The sequence below is a fragment of the Corvus kubaryi genome, unplaced genomic scaffold, assembly GCF_017639235.1.
Source record: "Corvus kubaryi isolate FWS band 111438036 unplaced genomic scaffold, C.kubaryi_AGA036_p1.0 37398, whole genome shotgun sequence".
In the NCBI taxonomy this organism is placed as follows: domain Eukaryota; kingdom Metazoa; phylum Chordata; class Aves; order Passeriformes; family Corvidae; genus Corvus; species Corvus kubaryi.
This window is the reverse complement of record NW_024581137.1, coordinates 12,188,047-12,212,524: the sequence shown is the minus strand read 5'-3', so window position 1 is coordinate 12,212,524 and position 24,478 is coordinate 12,188,047. Positions and strand designations below refer to the sequence as shown.

Sequence of the window (24,478 nt, the reverse complement as noted above, 5' to 3'; positions counted from 1 at the left end):
AAGAGCTTTGCCCTGTACTTGGAAATTAAAGTCAAATAGGCTTTCCTTTGGTAGCAGAGCAAGAGAATCTTTGCACACATTTTTAAGTTAAAGAGCACGCAATGACCTCAGAATTAAGAACAAAACCAAATGTAACTTCTTGACTAGGATTAAAATCTAAAGAAAGCAACCAAAAACCTGACACAGCACTGCGCTACTCCATGATATAGCACTTTCTTTTTCTCAGTTTTAATTAGGTTAATTAAGTTAAAGAATACAGATAAGTCTGTTGTGAGATCACACTCGTAACTGTACAGACACTGCTACAAACACATCACTTTAGTCAATGTCAGTAATGCCACCATGATAACTTTATTACACTCTCAAATTAATCATATCCTCATCCTTAATGAGGCACAGTTTAGCCATTTGCATTCAAATATGCATATAAACATCCAAAAGAGTTACCATAACAGTTTTTATTAAAAAACCTAATGTACATGTTTTGCCCCAGCACAGCTATATTTTCCTTAAAAAGTACTGTATGTATCAAACATTTAAGGTTTATCCCATCACTGCCATTTATCTTTGAAGAGCTGTCAAATACCTCCAACTTTAATAAATGTCAGTACAGTCTCAAGAAAAAGCTCTCCGTTTTTTTTTACCAAGAAGCTTACTATTTCCTGACATGAAGACAACATGCCATTAACAAGTAATCCCTGTGTTTACTGCATTCTCTCAGGAATAAGTTCCAAATCCCATGTGAGAATTCATACCCTGCCTCAAACTAACACAAGATACATTATTCAAATAAATGGAGGGCATTTGGAAAGATCTGTCAACATTCGTATTTTTAACAGCTCTTTAAAGAGGTAATGGTGCAGATTACGTTCAAGCTCTTTGCCTCAGTGTAACACACATTTGAAATTAAAACAAAACATGGAAGACCAATATCTTTACATTTTATTCTTCAGAAAAAGAAGAATCTTAAAGAAAGCATGTAGTAGTCCACTTGTGCTTAAAATATTCAATGCATGAGAAAGCCAAAAGAAAAAAATACACATTTTTGTACACCATGATCAAAAAGATAACATTATAAATTTTCAGAAATTGCACTGTATTTAGAACACACTCTGCTCCACTTCTATGTATGGCTACTGAGGCTGCCTGACACAGTTCCTTTTCCACTTTAGTTGCCAACCTGTGGAGGCCCTTCAGGAATCAGTGATGTGAAGAAGGTTGTGATAAAGGACCAAGCAGAAGCCATGAATCCAGGCTGCTGCTCTGTATTGCCATCTTCACCTGCATCTTCTCCGTTGTCTTCATCAATCCCATCATCCATAAGTCGCTCCTTTAAAAACAGAAATTGAAGCAATTCAACTGCTTCTTTTCAGAATTCTGACATAAGGTAACCAGCAGCATCTTCCTACATTAAGTGACTTCTCTCAGAACAACCTCCTGAAGTAACTAGCATGAAGAAAGTCTGTGATTGAAGTAGAGAATCAATAATTGTCAGACTGGAGAAATACAGAATTTAAGCAGCAGGACAATGCTGAAAGCTTTCTGGTTAAACCAACTCCATTTCACAAAAGTTGACTTTCTGTCCAGGCACTACAGCATACTTTACAATATGATACATCGGAGTCTCAAAAGACATGTCTGCCCTTACTCACCATCTCTTCAAGATCAGGATTATTTGCATGTTGCCCATCACGGTTCACTTCTGCATTATTGGCTGCCTGTTGTTGGCCTCCCTCTTGCCTAAAGGGAAACCATCCAGCTTGGTGTCTATGTAAGAAAGCGGAACAGTTGAAAACCTCTCTTTTGAAAGGAACAAAAAAGATTTTTTCTTCTACAGCTAACTACTGCAGCAAATTCTGTAAGTACTTTCAAAGGAAGGAAGTTACATCTATTTTTCTGTAATTCATCCTTCTAGATTGCATGGCTACTCTCCAATGTCTGCATTAAGGTCTTGCTGCTCACAGCCCTCAGTTCCAGAAGACTAATAATGTACCATGATTAGGTGATTAAATAAGTAGAATACTTTTTATGGGTTTCCTCCCCATTTTTAATACTGAAGTTAAATACATTTTCAAAGGCAGCCTTAATTTTCTTAGTTTAAATTCGATTTTCCATGGAAAAAAGGAATTTAAATTTCAGCTAATGCTTGAACCACATCACCACTGTAAATTAAATAAGCCTCTCCTACATTTCCAAGGGTCTATATTCTGATTTCAACTACCCTACCGGTATGAAAGAACAGTCCTAGTTAGGACTGAGACTACATTGTAAGGAAACTCTCAGTGAATGAGATGAGTCCAAAACATCAAGCATTACTGCTGTTTTCCACTTCTATTTACATCACTAAGGTATCTTCATATCTGAAAGGAAGTGATGACAACAGTACTGGTATTTCTCAACTAAATACAGAACGTGCTTAGGTCTTTACGACGTGCAGTTAAAAAATTTTTACATCTCTGTAATTCTACCAGACCTCGTGCCCACCATTATAGTACCACTACCTTAACTCTGCCTAACAAAATTTACTGCACACAGCCCATAAGTTATTTTGGAAATATACATGAGCTTAGCTCTGCAATTTCATATCCAAGCAGTAAGTTTATGTTTATGCAAGTATATGCTTGACCTATATGAATCTCCCTGCCCTCACTCCCGCCTTCTAAATTTTCATCCCAAAATGCTACATTTCAACAATACTGATCTATTAATATCACCAATATGTAAGAACATTGTGTTTCAGGTATAAGTGGTATCCAACTTACTGTAAAAACATTTTGATAATTACCTTTCTTCACATCTGTTTCTCTACTTGTTTATATTAATTTTTTTAACAGACACACCCTACTGCAAAGGGGCAGTGTGTAAATTTTTGCACATGGATAGTTTTTAATTTTAAATGGAATAAACATTAGCACCACACTCCACATCTCATATCTGCAGCTATACACAACTGTTGTACTCACAAATAAACCAGCAGCATGGCTCCCATTACCATGACAAACCGACTGAAAGAAGAATAGAAGTATACAATGCTCAGAAGAATTGCTGCTCTAGAGAACGTGTACATCCAGTCCAGCCAGTCCCGGTTGAAGTCCTCTTCATTCACTACTGGGCCACCCTGTGCATTCATCTGAACATTTTGATTTACAGGCCTGTTCTCCTGGACGGCTACATTTGGCACTGCTGCAGGCTCATTTGCACGAGCATGTTCTGAATTTACAGCCTGGGCAACTGCAGATCTCGCTGGCTCAGTGCTGGAAGTCACTTGGGCTGAAACAGCAGCTTGGCTAAAAATTTAAACATAAACTCGGTTTGTCAAAAAGACATGCACCATAATTACTAAGCCTGTCTTCTTTGCTACAGTTTCAGATTTAATATATGTCAAAACAAACTGCATTTTCCCTTAGATTTTTACTTACTAAGACATTAATTTAATTCTAATCCAAGACTGGATTTCATAATTTGCTGGACACAACTAAGTATAAAACAGAGCCAGACAGAATAAACACAGATATTTTGATCCTGAAAAAAACATTTAATATATTCTTTTCACTAGTGTAGCTCAGTATGAAGATAATGTAGACTTACTACTGCATGTAGTACTGACGTACATACATCTGTTGCCACCATATCATCTGTAAGGGACTGAATGCAGGATACATAGAAAATCCAACAGGAACACCTTGGCCTGGAAACTGGTTGCCTATATTGCTAGGAAACGATTTAAAGAAAAATATTCAGCTCTGAATTGTGACATTTAAAAGGTGCACTAATATTAAAAAAACATTAAAGGAGTATCTCTCTTCTCGTTTGTTCCCCTAAAACAATGCACTGAAATAACATATAGTGAGATCGTCCAACACATTCAAAAAAAGCACTACATTTTCATAAAGAAATTAATAAGCAAAGTTATTTCTATAGAAAGAATATTTGGTTTTGTACTTAGTATGTATGTTACTAGCTGCATCTCTGGAACAAAACAATGCTGAAAGCTTTTCAAGACTGTGCTAACTGCAGAAAGTCTTCCATAAAATTCCTTTTAAGTTCAGAGAACACCCTTAAAGGTCTACAGGAGCTCTAAAGGGAAAACTTACTATCTTCTATAGCTTCCTTTTAGAAGCAATACCTGAAATACCACTGTGATCAGAGACGTGAAGAAATAACATAAGACAACAAACTAATCTTTCAGATACAGCTTCTGAAGATTGCAACTAAGAACACTGTAAAGGATTATCTTCCCCCCCCTTCAATATTTTGAGCATATGTGATTCTACTCCCTATGGGCTTTTAGCTCCAATTCACATGCAAGAGATAAAACTCCTGTACATAAGTTTTATGTTTGGTTTTGTCTGCTATTAGACTTCTTATCCTCTCTTACCTCCTAGAGCATATAGCATGTTTTGGCAAGATTTCCAACTCTTTCCCAAAAGATTTTGATGTAGTGAACTGTAGTAAACCAGGACATCTTTCAGGACAGCATGAGAGTATAAAGCATGAAGAAAAGTTTATTCAGACTGCAGGTAGCAAAAGCTGAGACTGCTGTAATTGTACTGTAGACTACACCTGTTCCCTAAGTAAGGCACTCCCTGCAAAGATATCACCAAGAGATTTCATTAGTCTACCAGGCATTCAGATATACACGACATGCCCAGAAAGAAAGATGGAAGGAAGACATTAAAACCTTTTTCCATGTTACACATGAATAAATATTTCACTCTAATTCTGGACAATAGCCTGCCATGCAACTCCATGACCTCTGCTAAAACTGTTATGTTTGCATTTAGCCATAACCTGTTTTGACAACAGTTTGGGGGGCGGTGGGGGGAGAATAAAGAAAGCAAAAGTACTTTCCTGATACCAAACACAAACTGAGATAGTCACAGGCATTATTCAAGGTTTGTTTTAAAAATTGAAAGGGTTAACTAGCAGCCCTGCTGATGTATTTATTTATGCATAATTAACATGTTGAAACAGCAATGCCATGAAGCTACTGTTGAAAAACATTAATCATGATTTATAGTTGCAAGCTATAAAAATGTGCTTTTCTATCCCTTGAACTGGCTAACACTTTGAGAGATAAAACTCGTCCAAAATTCATAAAACATTTGACCTCAAAATGTAAAGGTGATTCAAATATTCTACGTGAGTGCCATTAAGTACTGTGCTGAGACAAACCACGGAGCAGAGTCTCAATTTCAAGAAGGCAGAGTGTCAGATGGGGTTCTGAACAGGCAGGATCACCCACTTCTACCTCAGTCACCAAAAAGCAGTCCTACCCAACTTGCCTGAGCAAGTTCTGAAGGAATTCACCACTTCCTTTTCTCATCAGATACAGATTTCAGGGTTCTTCTTTGTAACTGCTACGTTGAGCTCAAAAAAATTTTAGCCTAAGAGGCTAACAGCTTGCCCTCACAGATACATCTTTTAGAAATATTACCAGATTTGAGCCTCTTCTTTCTTTCAAACTCTTTCAAAAGCTGCTTTCTTGATGCCTTAAAGCTTAACAGTAGATTAAGTAGCCAGTCAAACAAGACAAACCACAGAAGTTCAGTTATGGCATATTCTTTTCTTTCACATTCAAATATTGTGGTGGGTTTTTAATTTTTTTTTTCCAAATAGCTTTTCTAGAAGACGTGACTTTTTGAGAAGCAAGACTTAGTTTTTCAAGACCTGACTCCGTTAATCAAGCAGAAGTAGACTGGCTTACAACTGGCTTCTGGCTTAGAATGACAACTAGTACAGCAGTGTTTTGTTTGCTCATCAAAAATCCAAATGAGGCAGATGTTGTCAATTATACAGCTATTACAGTTGCCAGGATATTAAGTTAACTTATGAAATTCAGAAACAACTCTTAACAGTGTATCAATGTATTTCAGTGAGAAGAACCCCCCCCAAAGGAAGAGGATCTTCTCAGCAAAGCAAGGCAGCTTGTTGTTCAAGGAAAAAGGAAAGTAGCACATACTTTTTCCTCATCTTTTTCCAAAAAGAAGAGAAAGAGGTAGGAAGTAGGCTATTTCAAAAGAATGGCAGCAACAGCATGAGAACAGAGAAGCAAACAGGATCTGTACAGGCATTCCAAGACTGGAGAACAAAGCAGAGCAGACAATAGAAGAACAGCTGGATAAGCCAGGAAACAGTTCACATGGTAGAGGTAGCTTCAGAATATTCTGAAAAGACACATAGTGCTCCTCAGGATGGCAAAAAAAGCTCAAAATTACTTATTTTGGACTACAGAAGACATCCAAATGAACTAACCAGCACTGAATTTGAGGGTAAGGTTATCACGAAGATACTGCTCATCACCAGTGAAAAAACAAGACTTTTTATTCGGACTTAAAAGCTCATTCTCTGTCACCTGCCTGATTAACAATAACTGCATTTGTTTAACCTTGACCCACAAACATCTCATTTATGGCTCATCTCATATGAGCCACGCACATCAACTTCAGGTGGTATTGCAGTATCCTCTGCTATGCTATTTGCTACTTTGAAGACAATACAGTGAGCAAAGGTGACTGATGCAGCAAGGTATTTATGTGCTAGGATATATTGCATGCTGTCAGTATGTCATTTTGTTATTTGCTTTCAAACATTACTGTGTGCACAATATGAAATCATTTCATTAGATGGGCCACCCATACTTGACAAATTATTTCACTGCCTTGATGTTTCTTGTCTGTTTACTGCTTCCAAGTGCTCTCCAATCTGAAATGCAAACCCTGTCAGGGCTGAGCCCGTCTGTTCTGTTTGTACCTGCACAGCACAGCAGAGGCCCTGATCCTCAACAAAGTCCACGGGAGCAGACAATGCTGTGCTTGCTCCCTACAGCTGAAGACTAACTTGGCAGATACATAAGCTACTTGCCCAGTCCCACCTCAAGTTTAGATTTTTTGAAAACAGCATTTGCAAAAGCCCAAATGCAACAAAGTTAATTTTTTTCCCCATAATACTTCAACAATCTGAACTAAATGCCGTTTTCCCAAAGTACGTTCAACTCTCACATTGCAGCTTTAAGCCAGGAGCTGAAAAAACATCAGAACTGTAATTTAATCATCCAACATTCACATTGCTTATTTGTACAAATCAAGTATTGCAAAATGCCCAAGGAAACTGACCCTCACACAAATTTTCAAATACCTGGAGATCTTTCCCCATCAGTAGTGCTTACAGTTAATCATGCAGCTAGAATAAAAAGTGTTTGGTCATGGAAATATAAGAAAAATCAACAAAGTAATACCAGTTTCAGCTATGAATCTTCACATTCCTAACAAGTCTTGATCTGCATATAAATTATATTAAAGCTAGATCCCATTGCCCCAAATGATGTTTAAGAGACAACTGTAAGAACAGAGGGCATTTCTTACTGCTGGAATACAAGCAGCAGTGCCCAAAAGCAAAAGCGGATGCATCTGAAAAGATTGCTGAAGCTTTAAAAAGTGTTTTTAAAGAAGCAAGCAGGCTCCAGCAGGCACTGGGCACAGATTATTTGGAGTTGAGCAGAGCCAGTACTTAGCAGTCCACAAAGATCTACTTTAAGTTCTGACAGTATTCCATTAAAATACTTTCCAAAATAAAAGGCCTAGGATTATTTAGGGTTTGTTTATTTGGCATTTCTGTTCAGATTAGGAATGCATTCTTGGAAACCTCCAGTCACTTCCTCTAACTACAGTTCTGTTTGCACCACAGAATGCTCTTGGATCACCATCTGGATTCCTTTTGGATTACACAAAATTGAAATATGTGATTTGGGTGCACTGCTAATGCACCTTAGCCACAAGCAGGACCCTATTCCAGGCAACCAAGATAAAGATTGTCCAAGTAAGACTGAAACTCCTGAAATATGTACAGGGATGTCAGGCTCTCAGCACTTCTTTCAGTCTACAGATCCACTCCTCTCAATCCACATTACATGCTAGACATAGCATGTCACAGACTTAGTATTTTTAACTTACTTTTAAGTTATTCTTTCTTTCCAAGCAGCAATGTCTCCCAAACTGACACAAATTAATTCAGCCCAAAGACTTAATAGTGGTTCTGTTGCCTTTTTGAAGTCCACAGCCTATTCAGTTCACCACACTTGACAAAAACTCACTCAGAATATGTCTATGTGAAAAGCTAATTAGAAAAACATTAAAACTTTTTACAGATTATTCATTTACACAACACATAGTAAATTGCTTCTGGAATTAATCTACATTACACCAATAGCAGTCTTGACAGTCAACCTGGTCTCACCTAGCTCTGTCAGAAAGGCAAGTATGACCACTTCTGTGAAGATGCATTTGGTCACAATAAGTGCTCCACCCACTCCAAAGGCAATCTCTTCCCAGCAGACAGTACATTTCAGACAATAAAAAAAAATTTCAACAAATTCAAGATGAAAACTAGCAAGAGTAGTAAAGTCTAAGTTAACTCTAATGAGAGCATGTAAATTAAACTGAAACTTAACAAACTTTCAACAGCTCTTGCCATCTGTTTTCTCTGCAGCAACAGAAGCAATGTTACTGCTAGCACATTCATACCTTAGGGTTTTCTGTGTCAACATTCTCCAAATTAGGTTTCTAGAATCTGTACAGTACTGGGAGAACACCTTGTCAGAAAGAAAACCCGAAAGTGCTCCCTGAGGAAACAACAGCTATCATCTCAGAACACCATCCTCCTGTTGTCCCCTTGGAAGAAGCTACTACTACTACTAACAATAAAAACAACATGTTTAAGCAACTTCAAAGGTCACATGGGTTAAACTTCCTAAAACCGCTCTTTAAGCACAAAAAAAAATGACAGAACTTTAATAGCTATGTAATAACACATCTGATCTAGAAATGTAAACTGGTTACCTTTCATTGGTATGTATGAGAATCCCTAAACATTCTGTTGTAGATACACAAGCACTACATGTACTCAAAACACCTGCATACCATTTCTACAGTTGAATCCCATATGGAGAAATGAGGAATTACATCTCTCATGTATCAAAAACTAAAAACCATCATATTCTGATAAGAATTTAGTGTTGACTATTAAAACAAAGGACAGAAAAGACAACCAGAAACAATAATTCTATCAGTTACATTACTAAATACATCCACTAGACATATTAAAACTGTACTTGTTCAAGAAGGCTGAGGGCAGAGCATAAAGAAAAATAAACAAAAACAGCCTGAAGGGGAGCACCAAGAGCACTTCCTCTTTGACTGACTCCTGGCTAAAACCACTAGTTTTCATGTGAAAACTCTTCTAATGTGACTTATGCTTCAAGGTGAACTAGACAAATCATTTTGCAGACTGAGAGAAACGTAATTGCAACTGAACATTTAAAGCACTTTAAAGAGCATCAAAGAGCGAGGATTCCCTCAGTCTCACTTACCCTTGCATTAAATAAGGGAACTGGTGGCTTGGTGTGGAGTTGCTGTGTGCTTGTGGAAGATTACGATGCCTCACTCCATCTGCACTAGTGTTCAAAGACGTAGAAGAAGCTTCTTGGTTTGTGGGTGAGGCAGCAGTTGATCCAGAACGGTCTGAATTCTTAAAAATAAATAAAATTGAGGTTGTGGATCTTTTGCCACAGCTTTAAGATTTACTACTGTGTCTTAAAAAAACTACTTGCTTTAATGTTTTGTCATAAGTTTTATTAAGAATGTAAACACTGGGTAAGTCTTCTGTGGTTTTACTAAGGCTTGCCAGAACCAATAAAAACAGAAATTCAAAATTGCACTCAGGTGCATGGGGGGAAAAAAGAATTTTCAGGAAGACTCAACACTTGATAGTTTCCAGAGAAAACCACAAGTCACTGAGAATCATAGTTTCAAAAAGCTGAAGCAAACTAAAACTTAATTGAAAGAATATTTAACAGGAATGAAAATTCTACTGGCTATCGTTAACAGAACTACAACCTCAGGATATGACTACCTTCAACAGTGACAACAGTGCCTGCAGTGGCTTAAAATACCATTCCTCTATCCTTATCTTTAGTTACCCCTTCTACTCTTCACTTCTTCACTGTGCCAGCTGCCCAATCCAAATTCCTGTGCTCACCACTGGAAGGGGGCTACCAACAGGAATGGGGAAACAGATAGAAAGTACTTAGGCTCCCAGGAACACACCTGAAACTAGTGTCAGACCTTCAATACCTGGCTTCTAAACTGTCACCATAACAAGATTACAATGGGGCCATTGAGATGCATTACTTCAGTCTTAATAAATCCCCAAATCCTGTTGCTAAGAATTACTGTAATGTTAACTCAGTAGAAAATCCTCATTAACTTTGACAACTCAGGAAGTGAGGAGGCGGAATTACTTAAGACATCCATATCACATTTGCCCTACAAAGAAAACAAGAAAAATTTACCACTAGACAGTGAGGGTGGGAGGGGAATAAAAATAAAAAATAAATAGAAGGACAAAGGCCATTCAAACTTTGAGTTAAGGTTGTTTCTTCCAAAGTATTATGAACTTAGCACTTTGCATACTGTGCGCTTTAAGCAGTCATTAATACAGTCACTCAAATACAACATTACAACTGATATACACACCAATAAAACACTTGACAAGGAGGCCACCTGTGTCCTGCTTGCAGAGATATAAACACAGACTTTGAAAAGATGCTGCAGCCAGACCCCTCTACCATTGCTTAAACTGCTCATGTTTCTGACTGTCACACAGAAGCCTGACACCTATCAACAGCAGAATGAAGACAGCTCAAAAGAGCATTGCCAATAGACTGACAATCCACACACCTCAGATGAAAAGTACCTACAGTGGTATTGTATATATATCCCTTTCTGACTAACCTTCAAGGGTTGCTTAGTGATACTGCCAACTCTGGAAAAAGCCAAGAATTACAGTAATGACTACCAAGTCCTCAACAGAAACATAACTGCTTTTAAAATGCAATACCACCAAAGACCATCATCATATTTGGAGGGTGTGAAGAGGGGAAGGCTCAAAACACCATAAACAAACATGTTCTGTTAACAATTTAACTAATAAAAGTGTTAAGAACATTTCCTACTTTTCACTGTCTTACAGACGCTATGACTACCTTGAAGTTCATACATAAATACCGGCCAATTCCTGTCAAACAGAAAAAACCCTGGCCAAGTTCCACCTGTATCTCATGACAACAGCAATATTTTGACTGGTCTCTCTTAAATTTTCACAGAACAATTCTCAACTTAGTTTTTTTCAAGTTCTGAATGCACTGTTCAATTTCTGCCAAAGATACAGGGATATGAAGAGAAAGGAGAGTGTACTTTTCAATACAGTGTTAAAAAGAAAGAATAGCTTAGAAAAAGTAGTGCTTTATCATCTAATAAACACAACTGTATTACAATTTGAAAAAAGGTAATCTTTGTTTAAATAAAAGGACACCCTTAAATAATCAAGTCTAATTGTACAAATTCATATGGCATGCTCTACTTTAAACACACTATTTTACAGACAAATATAAAAAGTTAGAAGAGAAATTAATAGCAAGTTTCCTTAGCATAGAAGGAATTTATGTCCTGTGTATGAAAAAACTCACTGAGCTACTGCTGGAGGTTGAAGCTCCATGACCTTCTCTACTGGTGCTGGGTTTTGGAGAACTTGGGGGTGTCCGAGATGTACAAACCAGATGAACCATATGATATTCATCTTGCTAAAAATTAAAGAAATTGAAGAGCTAAAGCAACAATATTGGAGAAACAAGTAAAAATAGTCTTTAAAAATTCAAAGTTGCAAATGCTAAAGAAACATTATACAAAACAGAGAGACCAAAAAGCAACACTTGAGCCTAGCACAAGAGAATCCTACCATTTCACAACTAATTAATGTCTTCTTAGAAGCTGTCCACAGTAACACATGGAACATTGACTTTAACCCAATTTTCCCTAAAACAGCAGTATAGCAGAACTAGTGGAAGAACCCCAGGAGAAACATGAAGAAGTGTATAACAAGCTTTAACTTTTACTTTGGAAAAATCTCAAATCTTTTACAGAGCTCAGTTTCCCTAAAGTTAGGAATGCTTACATTTCCACTGAGATCTATGAAGAGTGTTATTCAATAGAGATATCAGGGTACATGAAAAACGTAGGCGCTGGAATTCCACAAGCAGACAAAGATAAGAACAATGTGCCAGCCATTGCATTCACCTTGCTCCGGGTCTACGCTTGGCTCAAGCCTAACCTGCAGACACCCAACTGAAGGGCCCCTGCAGATATTCCATGCTCAGGGAATGCTATTCAAAGTGCTAGGTGGGACTAGAGTATTCCTAAATATTTGAAAGTGAGGAAGCAAATGCCTGCCACCAGTTGAAGCCATGTAGCAAGGCCATGCCAATTCTGCAGGAACACACTCACCCCCCCCATCTGGAGGCCATAACTTCAATCTGAAGCTATTTCACTGTATCAAATTAAACCACCCCCTTACATGGCCATAGCAACACAACAGCTATGGCTGCATATTTAAATTGCACACCACGCCTTCATCACTAACTAAATTTTAAACAAGAGGAGGAACAGAAACACGCATCTATCCTCTTCTGAAATCAGGATAGTGCAGGCAAGCTGCCATTTTTAATGAGATGACATTCAGAAATGCTGCATTTGGAGGGGGCTTTTTAAACTATATATAAACGTGCTGTAACAGCCATTTAACCATTTTTAAGGTTTTGATCTTTAGGAATAGAGAAAACTATATAAATGCTTTTATACGGCACTGTGCATTACTGCTAGCATAGCCAACACACACCCACAGTCATTTAAACTTCTCCCCATGTACTGGTCCCTAACCCCAAGCACAGCCTCACTGCTACATTAAGTGTAATTTCTGACCACTCAGTGATAGCAAGGATCAGAAAGCACTGAACACAGGTGATTAGCACTTTGACCATGTCAAAAGCCTTTAACCTAACTAATCACCTTCTTCCTAGGTAACAATTTATGCCCCTGGGAAAGGCAAGGGAAGTTAGACATACCAGTTGTTAAGCCTACAGCATACAGCTTTATTAAATGTGACAGTTTATTGTAACATACTTCTATTCATAAGTAATGTGTTGGATATCACTGTGCTAGAAGAGTGCCACAACTTCCAGCCTCGAGGCATCCTGTATCAGTGAAATGACACTGGTCAGTACCAAGGAGCAAATATCACAAAACTAGACAGAGATTTAGTAAGTCCTCAGATAATATTAGGAATTTATAGATAATCCAGTAAGAAGATTTTGGCAGAGAATGAGACTGAATTGAAGTTTAATCATACTTTTTTTCTAAAAGCTCTCAAAAGCTTTAGGACAAAAAACTCCACTTCTTCCAACACAAATTTCTAACTTTGTGCTTAAGACTGGCATGTTCTCAAATTCACTTAATTTCTTTAACTACAGCCAAGGCCTATAACTACTAAAATGCTTTAAAGCACAGCCCCTATATGGTGAAGGAAAACATTAGTTAGAAAGCTTCTCCTCTAGCACATAAGCAAATTTTGAAACGTTGTTTTCTAAAACCAGTGTGCTTCAAGTAGGCCAAGTGAATTTAAGGAATTCAGATTTCGTTTTGTCCTTAGCAAGCAAAAACTAAGCTTTGAATAAGTTATATAAGCATTTCCTTGAACTTTTAAGTGGTACAAGGCATACACTGGTTTGCAGTAGTCCAGCTTCAGTTTTCTAGTAAACCTATACACACAGTAAACGGCAATCATTTTCTTTGGTAAGAAGTTCAATCCCATTTAATAAAATCTATTTCAGAATAAAGATTATAAAGGAACAGCAGTGTTAGTCTGCTGAAGCAATATTCAAGACTCCTCTGCATCTGTTTCTCCATCCTTAATACTGAAGTTCAGTTGCTCACTTTCACTAAAGCCCCATCCACATTTGGAGACTTTCCTCCACAGAAAGTTTTAAAATGTGACTCACCCACTCTTACAGCATGTACATTGATTTTTACCTCAATACATTACAAAAAAGTATCATTACCAACAGCCAGGAACTGTATTACAGAGTTCATCTATTTCATAGGGTTAAAAACTGTGCAAGGACTTAAGGTATTTCCCCAATAACAGCTATTGATTCATGCTGAGCTGTTTACAAAGAATTTAGACTGCTCAACATAATGCATCGTGTTTTCTGTCACCATCGAAATGGAAACAGAAGTTCTTTATAATCTACCCTAAATACCTTGTTCTATACGTTATTAAGAACTTTACTAACTTAATGAAGTCCTTATTACTTGGTATCATCAATCCAAACTATTTGAACCAGTTTGAAAACCAAGCGCACATATTCCAGTATTTCCTACGTGAGATACCATGCATATTCAGGATTGGGATTTAAATGCTGACTGAAGAATCCGAAATTAGATTAACTGAGTTATTTGTCCCAACAGGAACCAACAGAAGAAAAAAATGTAAGAAATTAAAAGAGCAAGAACCAACGAAGTTTCAAACATCATCAGGAATGGTTAAGTGCTGACAAATCAAAAACAAGACAACAAACAGCCTTCCCAGGAAATTATTCAGGAATTTAGAATTCTGGTTTTGGATATTAAATATACTACTCTTTGTCTGCTTGCACAAGTGCCATTTTTAATTTAAGTTCTGGATTTAAGCCTCAATGAGAACTTAAATGATGTCCCAAATCAACACAAATATGTTGTATTATTCCATTTATGTGGCAGTGGTAACCATTCAAAGAAATCAAGGCCAGGTTGGAAGGAGCTCTAAGCAATCCAGTCTAGTGGAAGATGCCTGCAGCAGGAGGGTTGGAACTAGATGATCTACAAGGTCCCTTCCAACTGAAATCATTCCATGATTCTATGATACACAACAGATCACTTGCCTGGGACTGAACACAGCCTACTTACTCTCCCACCAACTGGAAACATGCCTCAATCCACAAGTATCATAATCCTAGACACAAGGCATACTTGAAAATACATTTTTCAGAACATATCAACATTATATGGTTACATCTCTCAATACAACAAGAATTTGAACTTAAACAACACAAATCTAAATTCCTATTTCCCAAAAAAGGGGTTTGATCAAATATTGTACGGTGTTGATATAAAGCTTACTTTTCTGAGAACATCTTTCAGCTGCAGATGATCAGGAAGCAGTCTGCCAGAATACACCAGTCTCTGATCCTTTGTAGACTAGGAGATGGGGACAAAGAAAGGAATTTAGCTTTTTTCCTGCTGTACAGGTATACAGCTGGAGATAACATCTGCAGATGAGAAAATTCCTTATAAGTCCAACCACCAACAGACAGACTTAAAAACATTTCAGAGGCTTCACAAGTCCAACTCACAAATTACTTCCGAAAAAGACTTCTACTATTAAGCACTCAGCAAGAGTGCCATAACATTTAACAACACCTAAGAGTAAATGCTTGTTAAGAAAACTTCCCACTACATTCAGAAATTCCTGTCTTTTAGTGATTTGTTCTTTACCCTGCTCCTGGTCCCAGGCACTTTCTAAAAATATAGATGGAGAAGTGGCTGGGGCAAAGAAAGTTAGCAGAATGATGGAATGCCAATTAAAATATTCAGAATAGAACAAATTTTACTCTTTTTCAGTAGGAACTTTCTGTTATTAGTCCTTGCCCCCATCCTCAGACCCCCTGCAGAAAAAAAACCAAAACCAAAAACATCATTGGATAAAACAAGGAGGAAAGCATTAAAAAGCAAGAAGCAGCAAAAGCTTTTTCTTTAAGGTAGGCTTCCAACCTGGGTAAGCTTTTTTCCCTATTCTGACAGTTTCACAGTTTCAAATAATCTAGTATTGCAAACAAAGATTTTTTATTTTTTAACAAATTATATACTATTCACATGATAGTAACTTTGGACTATTCTACACAATAGAAATAACAACAAAATTATTTTAAAGGAAACTATTTGAGGTACCTATCTACAGTAAGATGTCCAGCATGCTAAAACGAGGAGCTTACTCAATCAAACAAAAGAAAAACATCAACCCCACTCAATTCAGTTTATGCGGTCAAAAAAAAAGTGGTAAATATTCATTAACATGCTGTAACTATGTGAATATATAGCTCCCTTAAAAAAAAAACCTCCCAAATATTCACAATTTTTAAAGAATTTTAAAAAGAATCCAATGGTCACACCAGTTCAGTTTAACTACTGCTTGCACCCTAAATTAATTCAATAACATTTATCACTTAAAAGTGAGTGCTAACATAAGCAAATGCTAAGTGAAGAAATCTAGCCTAATATCAGTGGAACAAACATGCATGAACTATTTGAAGGATTTCCCCATCATGCAAACAGCAAGTCTTACACCTCTCCTCTTTCTACCCCAGCCTTCTGCTGCCCACTCTGCAGTCTTGTTCACACTAAGACAAATAACTGAGACCCAGATCTCTGTGATCAGAAAAAGCTTTCACAGAAGTTTTGACATTTTTGTTTCTTGCAATAGCCTTCTACAAATCCCAAATAACTTAGCAGAATATAGAAATGTTACCCCAAATAACTTACCAGAATATAGAAATGTTACAAAACTATTGGGGTTTTTTTAACCTGGAAAAAAAAATGGTCATATCACCAGAACAAAACAGAGATACTCAAAGCAAATAATTCTAATAAGTACTCAGTTGCTGGGGTCTCCTCCCCCGCCGTGTAGCCCTGGGAGAGGGGCCCTGAGGGCACAGGCACGGGGTTTCCCTGCCCCTGCTCAGCCTCGTTCCCATTGGTTGGTTTGTGTTCCCTGCGCGGGCAGAAGGACCCTTGGGCCGGTGACTGGAACAGTTCCTCGGCAGAGCTCCGGCCATGCGGCTGGAGAAATTAACATCTCTCTGAAACAGCTATCAAGAATCTGTCTGTCCATATATATTTCCTTTCCACGGGACTCCTGGTTTGGTATATGCGTGTTGCAGTATCCCCACTGCAACATAATGGTGAGGAATTGAGAGCAGAACGATCCCCGATCCCTAAGCGACTGATTTGTGTGAGTAAACCCTGGAAACTTTGGATTCCTCTTCTTGGTTTTGCTTTGCTATTCCATATCTAAACTATGGAGGAACGGTGGGAAGACTCTTGGCTCTCAGAGCCGCATATGGACATTTATCTTAAACTTAAAATGATTCTTGAACAACGATTTGTGAATTTTAGCTTGATTCAAGCTCAAAAAGAACTGAAACACTTCCTGGCATGGTTGTTTAAGAACTTTTTCTATGTTTCTTGGGATTTAATTCTTACCAAGGGCTTTTGGAAAACCATTTGGACACAGTTAATACTGGAGTCAAAATATATGCCGGTGGAAGAATATTTTCGTGAATATTATTTAGTTACCGAGACTGTTGAGCAATGTCAGCTGTGTCTTGGCGAAGGGAAGCCTGGCGCAGGGACCGTGCGGCCCAGGCCACGTGCACCGAGCGCTCTGCGAGCAGCAGCGAGGCAGTTCCCGCGCGCGGGCGGAGCCACGCGAGCTGCAGTGTCGGTGGCGGAGCGAGGCGCAGCGGGAGCGGCGGGACCCGGCGGTGCCCGCCCGGCCCCGCGCAGCGCGTGGTGGAGCGAGCCCCAGGAATGCCCGACCGCGAGGGGCAGCGCAGGGGCGGCGGTGGAGCAGAGCCGCACCCAGCCGAAACACGCGCTGGAGCAGGGCGCGGGGGGATCGTCGCCCGGGGGCCCGGCCGAGACGTGGGTGCAGCGCCCGGCAGCGGCAGCGAAGGAGGAGGCGACGCGCGGAGAACTGAGCAGCGCGGCCCGGCCCGGCCCGCGCAGCCCCAAACGCGACCCCGGGAAGAGCGCGCAGGCACGAGCAGCCCCGACAATTCCAACACGGGAGCGACCGAAGGAGAGAGCAAAGACGCAGCGAGACAGAAAACAGCAGCCACTCGGAAAAAGGAAAAGATCATAGTAACTAAGACCTTAGGGATAGTAAAATGGTATAATGTTAAGCAAAATTATGGTTTTATAACAAGGTGTGACAACCAGCAAGACATATTCATGCATAGAACTGCTATTAAAAAGAATAACCCTGAAAAATGCATCCCAAGCTTGGGAGATGGAGAGGTAGTGGAATTCAAAATTATACGAGGTAGAAAAGGGTTACAAGCATCGCAGGTCACTGGGCCTGATGGTGTTTCTGTGAAAGGCAGTATATATGCAAAAACTCGTAGTCATGTTAGACAATATCTCCATTGTAAACCCCCCCTACAGTCTCCCTTTCCTAATCCCACCTTTCCCTTTTACCCTATGTCCTATTACCCCCAGTGTATTCCCAATCCGTTTTTTCACCCATGGTTGCCCTCACAAAACCATGCTTTTGCCAATTGTTTCCCCAAAAATCCCTTTCCAATGCCGAGTGGGGGATGAAAAGGGGGAGGGAAGAAGTTAAACCCTCTCCTGCCTCAGTTTCCCCACAAAGCATGCTCAGAGAGTCCTGTCTCCCTTCTGTCAGCCCTAAGATGTTCCACAGAATCTGTTTGGACATTTAAAGACTCAGGAGGGTGGCTTGTTTTGTTTTGAAACTGTTCTTGTTACGTTTATCCAGTTGTTTTCATTCTCCTTTTATTAAAATAAAACGGGTGAGATGTTGGGGTCTCCTCCCCTGCCGTGTAGCCCTGGGAGAGGGGCCCTGAGGGCACAGACACGGGGTTTCCCTGCCCCTGCTCAGCCTCGTTCCCATGGGTTGGTTTGTGTTCCCTGCGCGGGCAGAAGGACCCTTGGTCCCGTGACTGGAACAGTTCCTCGGCAGAGCTCCGGCCATGCGGCTGGAGAAATAAACATCTCTGAAACATCTAGCAAGAATCTGTCTGGCCGTATATACTTCCTTTCCACGGGACTCCTGGTTTGGTATATGAATGTTGCATGATCCCCACTGCAACACTCAGTAAATCTCAAGCTGTACCTTTTTTCCCAAAGCCATACTAGCCATTCATGATTAAATACACTTTTTAAAAAAACACCCTGCCACATACTGTGCAGAACTGTTTATCACTTCCACTTAAGAGTAATTTTCTCTATTCTTCTGCATTTTTCTGTATATTTACTTAGTGGCATAGGACACTATTTTTGTAAGTCTCACAACACAGGGAACTAGTTATTTGCAGCTGAAATTGATAAAATACATTCAGCAACAAGGATGTACTATTTCTATTTACATTTAAAACAACAAGAAATGCCTGACTCACGTCAGTAACTTCTTTTGAGCTACACCATTTTGTTGCTCCCTTCAAGCAAGAACAGGCTGCTAGCAGAATGCAAGCCTGCATTTTGTACTTGGGAAAGGCCTCCTTAAAAAAATCAGAATTTCAGCATCAAGATTAAAGAAAACTTTAATTTCGTGTAAATTGGAAACTTGTTGCTTTAGATTGACCAGTGCAGTCAGAAGAAAAATCTTAAGAATCCTTGTTTCTGGGCCCTGAGACTGATTAACTGGAGATTAATAAGAACAGATAAGCACTTAAGCAAAGCACAACAGCAAAAAACCCCTCAAACTCCAAATCTTTAAATCATCATCCAGCATAGCACTAGAATGTTGTTTTGACTGTCTCACTCGTAATGGAGCCTTCTACATGGTCACTTTCAATTCTTCTCTTCAGTACCTCATGAACCAGTCCCTCTTCCACCCCCTCTAATCAAGTATCTTCTCAAACATGATACGAGTAACTTCCAAATATGAATACTTTACAGAGGTGAAACTGCGAGATCAAAATTACCCCTCAAAGCTGACTACATAGCCTTGAGTAATGCATTTCAGCTCCCTACAAAACCACAAAAGAAAAGCTTAAACATATGTTGAGTACTGTTAATCATATTAAGCCAGAGACTTTAATGGGGAAGATGAGGCCTTAAACCCCATACTCCTCCCTTCATAAACTGAACATCTACCTGAGAACTAAAGGATTACCACTTGCAATTTTCAGAGTGAAAGCCTGAAATTCTGAAATGGGCTTGTTGGTTTTTTTTTTTTTTAAATGCAAATGAAAGAAGAGGGAATAAATGTGGAAACAGAGTAGCTCACATATATGCCAAAGTAAATAGAAAAGGCATTCAACTCATCCTCTGCCAGAGGAAATTTCACTGCCACACCTCCTGCTTCAAGGAACAGCATGCTCACTGCTAGCTGAAACATTAAACTGTGATGGAAAAACACCTCAAACCACATAATTAGAGCAGCCCCATTTTCAGAAGCAAGCATGTGGCATCAGAAGAAATTATTCTAGAACCTAAAGTTTAGAGTGAGATGGGAGACAGTTCGCAGATCAAAATCAAAAGGTATGTATGCAAAACTAAGAACTCCAGAGCTACTGGTTTGGTTTTTAATCTCCATTTTTCCAGGCAAGACTTCTTGTGCAATGCTTAGTCCAAATTAGCTATGCCCAGCACATTACCAAACACCAAACTTAATATAGTGTAGCAGTGTCCTTTAGGAACACAGGCAATCTCTGAGCTATACTGTTGCAGCTACCAGACAGGTATTATTTTAGTTCACTAAGCTTCTCTCCCATTCCTCTATAGGAAATAAAAATCCAGACAATGACATGTGGTAGGCAAATGCTAGATGACAGTACTACAGGCAATGAGAAATAGCAGTTTTAAATTACTGTTTATAGGTGTAATCAATGCAGCAGTTAATGCACTGAAGGTAGGATCTGCCAGACTGAGACACAGGCTGATTTTACAACAACCTCGAGTTATTTTACGTAAGTATTTCACATTTAGGGACACTATAACTGCAGTACTCTATCTATGAAAACTGGTCAAGTCAGGGAACAAAAGTGTTGACGAATGTGAACCTTAGTAATACACACTAACTGAACATCTTTTTGAACCTATTTAGCTTATTCAAGTACTTACTTTGGAAAGTACATCAATTTTAATAACAACTAAACCAATTTAAATCTGCCTGTATTTGAAATCTGAATGTACTCAGGCCAAGTCATTTACACAAATTAATCTGGAAAAATCACAAACAACACTGCCTCAAGACCTAACTTCTCATTTGGCTGTTCTAACCACCTCACTTTCTGAAGACATACTCCTAATAAATTGTAAATTTAATTAGGACACTTACAGTTACCATCAGTTTACCAGCTAATTTACAGAGGCACATACAAGAATGAGGTTCAAGTCACACAGAAAACTTGAAATATTATGTTCAGCAGTGACAGCAACTGATTTCTGTTTTATACCCTTAGAGAACACTGCAAGGCCTGTATAAAGTCTCTGTGTTCTGGTGTATTCCCACCACCTTAAAATAGTGTTGTAATAGAAGTTATTTCCAGGACCTATCATATTGAAGGAACAGAGAAATCTTATCAACAAGATTTTAACTGATCTGATTTAAAAGGAAAAAAAAAAAAGGGAGAGGGAGGGGAGCTACTAAAAGCAAAAAGACTTGCACACATTTGAAAAAAGCAGTAGCACTCAACATCAAAAATATATCAAGCCAAAAATACACTTTTTGAATTTACTATACATAGGAGCCATCCTAATTAATACCTTTCTACTCTCCCATGTTATTAATTTAATTTGAAAGGTCCTATGAAATAAAAATACTGTGTTCAGTTATTAGTTTAACTGCAAGTGCAGTAGATCTAAATTAAATTGGAATTACTGAGATAATTTTCATTGAAGAAACTCCCCATTCTTTAACCCAGCATAAATTTGGGTATCGTGAACTAGTCATTTAATACTGAGAGGCATGTTGAATCTATTTTCATCAGAAGAAAGATGTTTCAGGAAACTGAAATTAACACTATACCACTGTTTAAAGCCTACAGTGCAACATGAAAACGTCTTGTTCATTAAGGTTCTTTCCTTGCAGGAGCTCAATTTAGCAGGATCATTCACAGGATGAGTCAGAAAACTAGTGTTTAAACACAAACTCGTCACTGGAGGAGATTCTAGTGAGGAGGATGAAGCAGCAATCAGCTGGAGTCATATTTTTGTTTTTCACAGCAGATAGGCTCTTTCAGAAGAGAATTACTCACAGTAATAACTACATCCACAAACTCTCAAAACTGTTTAACAGATGTCAATGTACCAGTGACACAGCCCAAGTTGTTGGCTGCTTTTCTTCTTCTTTCTCCAAAAGGCAGAAACCCTTCCTGAGACAAAGCTACTATTTTACTTTCCTCTGTCAAAAAAAAATCAACAACAGTAATTCTTCTATTGAACTAGGTGAAAAATAATTTACAATATAAATGCCACCTTCTTCTGATGTTTTTTAAAGCCTCGTTGTAGGCCCCACATGCTGCTGCAGTTCTCACACAGTTCTCTGGAACAAATTTTTAAATATACCGTTCTGTATGACTGCCATTCTACACATATACAGTATTATCAATTATTGCCTATGCTTTTTCCATAGCCTCTTTTTAATTGCCAAATTTAGAACTTAGAGGAATTCAGAAATAAACAGTATTTCCCTCAGGAACAAAAAAGGCTATAGGTATTAAGTTTCAAAATACAAGTTTGTTTAACACCTGACAGCAGAATTTTCAGCACAATCTCAAGAAAAATGGCTTCTCAAAGAAGGAATAATTTTGTAGGTTGTTCAACTACATGTTTCAAATAATATTATGAATAAACATCTATCTGCTCCACACCTCAGTGAACTCCCTAGATCGTGTTAACCTTAAGTATATTGCTTATACTTTAGAACAGACGGAACTCTTAGCCAGAGATGTTAGATTTACAAAAATTAGTCTCAAATTCAGTTAACTGAGATACCTAAATCTCAGTTCCCAAAAAAAGCAAAGTGAAGCATTAGTAAGCATCTTTAGCGATATCGCCTTTCAGGATGCTACACTGCGATCGTCTCACACCATGTATAAGAGCAGCTTCCTATTTGTTACATTGCCAACTTCCCTGAAAGCAGAGGGACGGCCATCGCCTTCATGCAGATCACGCTTCGGCAGCAGGACTCTTGTTTATTTTGCAGCGTTTACGGGAAGTCTTGACCGCCTGTCCCCAAGTCGCCGCAGGGCCAGCCTTACCGACAAGGCGAGAGAAAAGAGCTGGCCAACAACTCACCGGCTTACTGGGGTACACCTTGGAGAGGTGGGACTTCAGCTTGCCCACAGTCCACTCCAGAAAGCAGCTGATGGTCTGGTCGGTGTATTTCTGGTTGGGGGCCTTGATGATGAGGGTCACCGGGTGCTCCACCACGCTCTGGTCCATACTGCCCGCGGGGCCGGCCGGCCCTGCCCCGCTCTCCTTCTCCCCGGGCACACGACGCCGCTCGAACCTTTGGGGGGGGCTCCGAGCGGGTTCAGCGGCCGGGGGCGAACTTCCTGGGGGAGCTGGGGGAGCCCATCCCCGTGCTAACGCTCCGGGAACCGCGGCCACGGGGAATCGCACCCTCGTCCCCCACGCCCGCGATGGGAGAAGGAACAGCGCGGCACCCGGAACGCACCCGCCCAAACCAAACCCCCCCACCCGCGGCACCACCTCGGCCTCCGGCCGCCGCCGCCGCGTAAAATGGAGGCCGGAAGCGGCGCCGCCGCTGCCCCCGCCCCCCGCCCCCCGCCGCTCCCGCCGAGCGGCACCGGGGGGCGCCCGCGGGCCGGGCAGGCCGCGCGTGACGCCATGGCGGGCGGGGGCTGCGTGGCGCCGCTGCCATTGTGGCCGTGGGCGGCGGCCGCGGTACGAGGTGTGGGTGTTCAGCGGCTGCTCGGGTCGGGGTGTTCATTCACAAGAAGGTCTCAGCGACTGAAAAGCTTAAATGCTTCTTAGCATGGGAATTAAAGCTTTGCTGCCCGTGTGTCTTGCCTCCGTCACCGTTGCGTGGGAATGCCGCACTGTAGTTATCCCAAATATCCTTGTGAGGTCAGGAAGTGCTATTTTATAACGAGAATGTAGGCCATTGAATCACAAAGAATCACATAATCACAGAATGGTTTGAGTTGGAAGAGAACTTAAAGATCATCTGCTTCCAGCCCCCTGACATGGGCAGGGACATCTTGCAGCAGGACCAGGTTGCTCAGAGCCCCATCCAGCCTGGCCTTGAGCCCTGGCCAGGATGTGGCATCCACAGCTTTCCTGGGCAGCCTGTGCCAGTGCCTCACCACCTTCACAGTAAAGACTTTCTTCGCCTCTTCTCTTTCAGTTTGAATCCATTCCTCCTTGTAAATAGTCCCTCTCCGTCTTTCTCATAAGTTCCCTTCAGATACTAGAAGGCTGCAATTAGGTCACCCTGAAGCCTTCTCTTTTCCAAGCTAAACAAACCCCATTCTCAGCCTTTCTTTCTAGGAGAGATATTCCATCCCTCTAATTGTCTTGGTGGCCTCCTCTGGACTCGCTCCAACAGGTCTCTGTCCTTCCTGTGCTGGGATCCCAGAGCTGGATGCAGCACTGCAGGTGGGGTCTCACCAGAGCAGAGCAGGGGGGCAGAATCCCTTCCCTTGCCCTGCTGGCCACGCTGCTTTGGATGCAGCCCAGGACACGTTTGGCTTTCTGGACTGTGAGTGCACATTGCCAGGTCATGTCCAGCTTCTCATCCATCAGCACCTCCAAGTCCTTTTCCCCCAGGCTGTTCTTTA

General features: G+C 40.1%; 1 protein-coding gene across 6 annotated transcripts; it reads right to left on the bottom strand.

The window, feature by feature from the left end:
• Positions 1-328: 328 nt before the first annotated feature.
• On the bottom strand, positions 329-23,425 carry HERPUD2 (HERPUD family member 2). 6 transcript variants are annotated; one of them, XM_042042843.1, is made up of 9 exons: positions 22,971-23,424; positions 15,048-15,125; positions 11,525-11,638; positions 9,368-9,525; positions 4,379-4,465; positions 3,589-3,711; positions 2,964-3,287; positions 1,653-1,767; positions 329-1,330 (listed from the first exon to the last, which is right to left on the bottom strand). In XM_042042843.1, exons 1-9 carry the CDS (start codon positions 23,115-23,117, stop codon positions 1,169-1,171), a joined length of 1,308 nt encoding a protein of 435 aa, XP_041898777.1. In that variant the 5' UTR covers positions 23,118-23,424; the 3' UTR covers positions 329-1,168. The 6 variants fall into 6 exon arrangements, with proteins under 6 accessions (XP_041898777.1, XP_041898780.1, XP_041898778.1 ...); XM_042042846.1 differs by lacking the exon at positions 11,525-11,638 and having other exon boundaries at positions 22,971-23,425; XM_042042844.1 differs by lacking the exon at positions 15,048-15,125 and having other exon boundaries at positions 22,971-23,425.
• Between the last annotated feature and the right edge of the window lie 1,053 nt (positions 23,426-24,478).

Excerpts from the sequence above, each read along its gene's own strand:
- HERPUD2 (XM_042042843.1), bottom strand. The coding sequence starts at position 23,117 with ATGGACCAGAGCGTGGTGGAGCACCCGGTGACCCTCATCATCAAGGCC. Across the intron at positions 15,126-22,970 it reads AGGTGTACCCCAGTAAGCCG|TCTACAAAGGATCAGAGACT; the intron begins GTGAGTTGTTGG and ends CCCATCTCCTAG. Across the intron at positions 1,768-2,963 it reads GCCATGCTGCTGGTTTATTT|ACACCAAGCTGGATGGTTTC; the intron begins GTGAGTACAACA and ends TTTCTTACATAG.